The 4293-nt window shown below is 40.9% G+C and overlaps 1 protein-coding gene across 1 annotated transcript; it reads right to left on the reverse strand.

The window, feature by feature from the left end:
- Positions 1 to 386: 386 nt before the first annotated feature.
- On the reverse strand, positions 387 to 1353 carry LOC128302847 (chymotrypsin-1-like). The gene is made up of 3 exons (XM_053039693.1): positions 1302 to 1353; positions 627 to 1225; positions 387 to 548 (listed from the first exon to the last, which is right to left on the reverse strand). Exons 1-3 carry the CDS (start codon positions 1351 to 1353, stop codon positions 387 to 389), a joined length of 813 nt encoding a protein of 270 aa, XP_052895653.1.
- Between the last annotated feature and the right edge of the window lie 2940 nt (positions 1354 to 4293).

Raw genomic sequence — 4293 nt, forward strand, 5'->3', positions numbered from 1 at the left:
CTCGATTTTGTTTTAACTCTTGGAAACGGTGGATGATAACCACAACAGAACCGAAAACTTCGGAAGTGATCCGTGAATTAGTCATCGGAGATATTCTAGGAGAGGTATAAGTTGCTGGAGGTGTTATAAACATTTAAAAATGATCAATATAATATCTTCAGACTGTGAAACTGACGAAACTGAGAGTTTCCACTTGATGAAGTTACTTCATATTAGCTCACCAGGAAGAACTTTTGGAGATTTAATATTTGCGGAGTTCTTCCATAGGAAGCAACTGTACGAGTGACTTGGAAAATTGCTAGTTGATCATAGCAGAACCCAACGTCAAGAATTTTTTTAATCAAATACCACCTTAAGTATTATATTTATTGTACAAATGTCCATTGTTAATAACAGTGCAATATACCAGTGTGCTCTAGAATGAATTCGATGTGATGTGACACTTTGGTCAACACTCCAGGGTACGGTGCAACGGCGCACGGTTTAATGCTCCACGACACAATACCAACCTGTGCGCCATGATGCAGTAGCGGACCACCCGAATCACCCTGAGGGAAACATGAATACAAAAATACTATGTCAGTAATCGTCAGACAGACTTCCCAGCTGTCCTTGGACCAACTTACGCTGCACTGTCCCTTGCCACCTCCGGGGATGGCGGCGCAGATGTGTGACGGATAGATCGTACTCGTGTGGATCGCATCACACTCCTCGTTCGGTACCACGTAGTAGTCCACCCGCTGCAGTGTGGTTGGTGTCGATCCGCCCGTTGCCGTGAGGCCCCACCCAATCAGAGTTACCCCCAGATCGTCTAGATCGTCTTCTACCTCGGACAACGGTTGCGGTAAACGCACAGGATAGACACTCTTGCTGAACGTGAGTGGACGTTCCAGTTTCAGCAGGGCAATGTCGTTGATGTGACTGGTGCGAGAGTCGTACCCTGGGTGGGCGATCACCTTCGCAATACCGTACACCGAGTCATCCACTTCGCGAGAGATGTTGGTTCGTCCGACCTGGATTTTCTGTAAGAACGGTGTTGTGGCACTTACGCAGTGGGCAGCCGTCATGACCCAGAGATCTGACAAGATACTACCGCCGCAAGAATGTCCTCCAGTACTGCCGCGGAGCGACACCATGAATGGATAGTCAAAAATGGAAGCGTCCGTTCCATTGACGATTCGGCGATCTGGAGCATCATCCAGAATAGTCGACGGTGCTGGAATAGCTGTAGACCAATTGTACCGGTTTTGAGTTTATCGGTATCCAGAATAGAGGATTGGAAATCGCCAATTGATCCTTACCTAACGCACCACCAAGAATGAAGGCGAAGATCGCGAAATATTGAGTTTGCATATTGCAATTGGATTATCGTCTCTTGGTTAGAACACTTGTTAGATGCTTGTACTGTTGTGCCTTCTGAATCTCCAAGAGTAGATATTTATAGTCAGCAACTGAATCGCTTTCGAGCAAAATCTTATCACCGTAAGGAATTCCTTTGTCGATAATCAATACCAGCGCATCATTCAAATTCCAGACGGCGCCTAACCGTCTCAAATCTGACAATTCATTTCGCGTATTTCTAGCTCAGTAGGTCATATATTTTTAAACCCCTCAAAACAAAGCAAAATAAGAGGCATCAGGATCGAAAATGCATCATATGTTGATCTTCAAACTTTGCGATTAGTCAATCTACTGGGGGTTTGCCATCAAATTGATAAGAATCGCGTGGAATAAGGGAGGTTGCCATGGGCCGGTGAGCTACCGGTTATGAGCAGCTTTTTATCTTTTGCAGTATTGCCGCTCTATCTACTGAACACGTAATCCACTGTCGCGTCACAGCCGGAGTGACAGGTTTGACTGAGAGATGATTGAGTAGAAAGATTTTATGTCTGTATGAACTCTTATTGCACAGCTCACCATTTTTAATTATTTTAGTTTTTCAGTTTGTTGTTAGCGTTTAATTTCACTCCATTTAAATTGTGATGGAAGTGCTCAAATCGAATTGCACCGTGCCGCTAGAAGTACTTTGTTGTAGAAATGACTATATCCGAACATATGTCGGATGTTGCTTCCAGATGAATGATTTTTCCCATTCCATTTCTTACAACGATGAAAAAATCTTCTGTCAACTGTCACTTATTCGCATGTACTTTTATACGATCAACGCACTCCCGATCTTGATCATTAATTTTGCGAAGCAATTCATCCTACACGCTTATCTCAGAATTATGACAGGTGCATCGTGTACAATAAAACTGCAAAACGAAACAAAGTTACTGCCCAGTCGATTATAGTAATTTTCAACGGTTTTAGTACTTTATTCAATCTACATAACCACGATACTGATCTTCATAGATAATATATGTTTTATAGGAAGTCCGTATGTTTCATCATTATAGTTGGCATAATAGGCATAGGTTCTGTCGTTGATAAGCCAGTCACCTTCCGGAAGACACTTCGAAAATACTACATATCCCAAACGTAGGAACATTTCCCATTCGCTGATCGTCAACCGCAATAGAAGATCGTTGGGCTGCTTAAACTACATAGTGCCCATGAAAATCCATGTCATCCATTAAGAACAAGACTTGCGTGCGTGAACGAATTTATTTACCGGTACTATCAGCTTTTCTTTTGGGTGACAGTCTACTATTCAAAAATGGTTCATGACAATGTCCATTTTGTACTAGTAGTTCTTCACCATTTCGTCCTTAACATAGATCTCCCGAAGAAAAGATGAAGCCATTTTGCCCTTGTTTTGTATCTGAGGCAGTGTGAATCACATTTCGCCCCATCGTTTTTCTTTTTCGGACACAGATTCAATAGTTCTAAAAAGATATGACGAGTGTATTGTAAGTAAATATTGTGGTTAATGTAGTTTTAGTTACTCCATGTTTATCGTTTACCAAGCAATTGACAATCAAAAATTTCGAATGTTAGTAAAACATTGCGTTTTGATAAGCATTGTGGAATTCGGCACCATTAAAATCACCTATTTTAACTGGTATTCTGACTTCAAACACGGTCATACAAGGACCGATCACGATGCCGCACGTCCTAATTGTGAAAAATCGATCATTGTTCTGAGAATGAGCATCCGAGCACTAAATTGTATTGAGTGGCAAGCTGATGAATATGGAAAATTTTGAAAAACTATTTTTGCATATGCCAGTAGAGTTTAAAATGGGTGTCGCATTTGTTCAAACGCCTGAGGATTCTGAGACTGTTTAGAGCTCTTCAAGCGCAATACTTCTTTTATAAGTCAACTGTGATGTGACATGTGACAATGGATGTAAACAGAATCCACCATTATAGACCTGAATCTAAACATCAAAATCAGGGAGGACATCAGAAAGTATCTGGACCAAGAATATTGCCCTTTGAATATCAGTAGCATGTTAATTGTAAAAAGTCCCAAAAATAAGATGATTTTTCATATCTTTGCGGGAATCTTTGCTTTATGTAAATGTGTGCTACGTGAGAGCTTCCTACATGTGGGAATTTTGTCCGAGATTTGAGGAATACAGTTTGAAGTAGTCCAAATCTATGTCCTTGTATTCGTTGAGAATCGACGCCCTTCATAACCAAACAAAAAGTCGATAGGATTCCATACTGAAGAGCATGAAGTCCTAAAGGTTGTGTCAAATAGTCCGTTAAATCGTTTAGAACCCAGATTTGTTCCGTCGTAAGAAGTGCTCACCGTGGAGTTTCGTAGACTTTCGGCAATGATCCGCATAAAAAACGAAGTGTTGAAGTACGCCGCGTTCAGTTTGATGTTGTTTTGTAAAGAATTCCAAGGGAATTCCGGTGTTCGGTTTTGGAGATTGCTCCTCAAATCATCACGGACGGTACATTTGGGATGCGTGGGAAAATCGTATTGAATTCAGGAATGATGTTCCATGTTGGAGTTTACACCTGGTCATGTTGCACATCAAATGGCGGCTGCAGCACGAACAGTATCTTGTCCAAAAATATGACTTCTTGACCATCGTACCAAAAGAGGAAACGTTCTACTCAACTGCTTTGAGCTGATCCCTCTGAAATAACATCAACTGACAGAACTCCGTGCACATTTCAAATCGAATAAATGTAGTTAGAACTGATAACAATCGAATATGAACATGGGGCAAAAATAATGACGCGTACTTGACGATACACATGTGTATTCAAACTTATTGAATACCCTATAAGCAAACCGAATCATCCTCAGTTATTATGTTTATGCTTTTATGAAAGATTAGTAATTTAAGTTGGCCTTAAGTTGTATTATTTTTATTGTACAAATGTCCATTG

Source organism: Anopheles moucheti, chromosome 3 (genome assembly GCF_943734755.1).
Source record: "Anopheles moucheti chromosome 3, idAnoMoucSN_F20_07, whole genome shotgun sequence".
Lineage (NCBI taxonomy): Eukaryota > Metazoa > Arthropoda > Insecta > Diptera > Culicidae > Anopheles > Anopheles moucheti.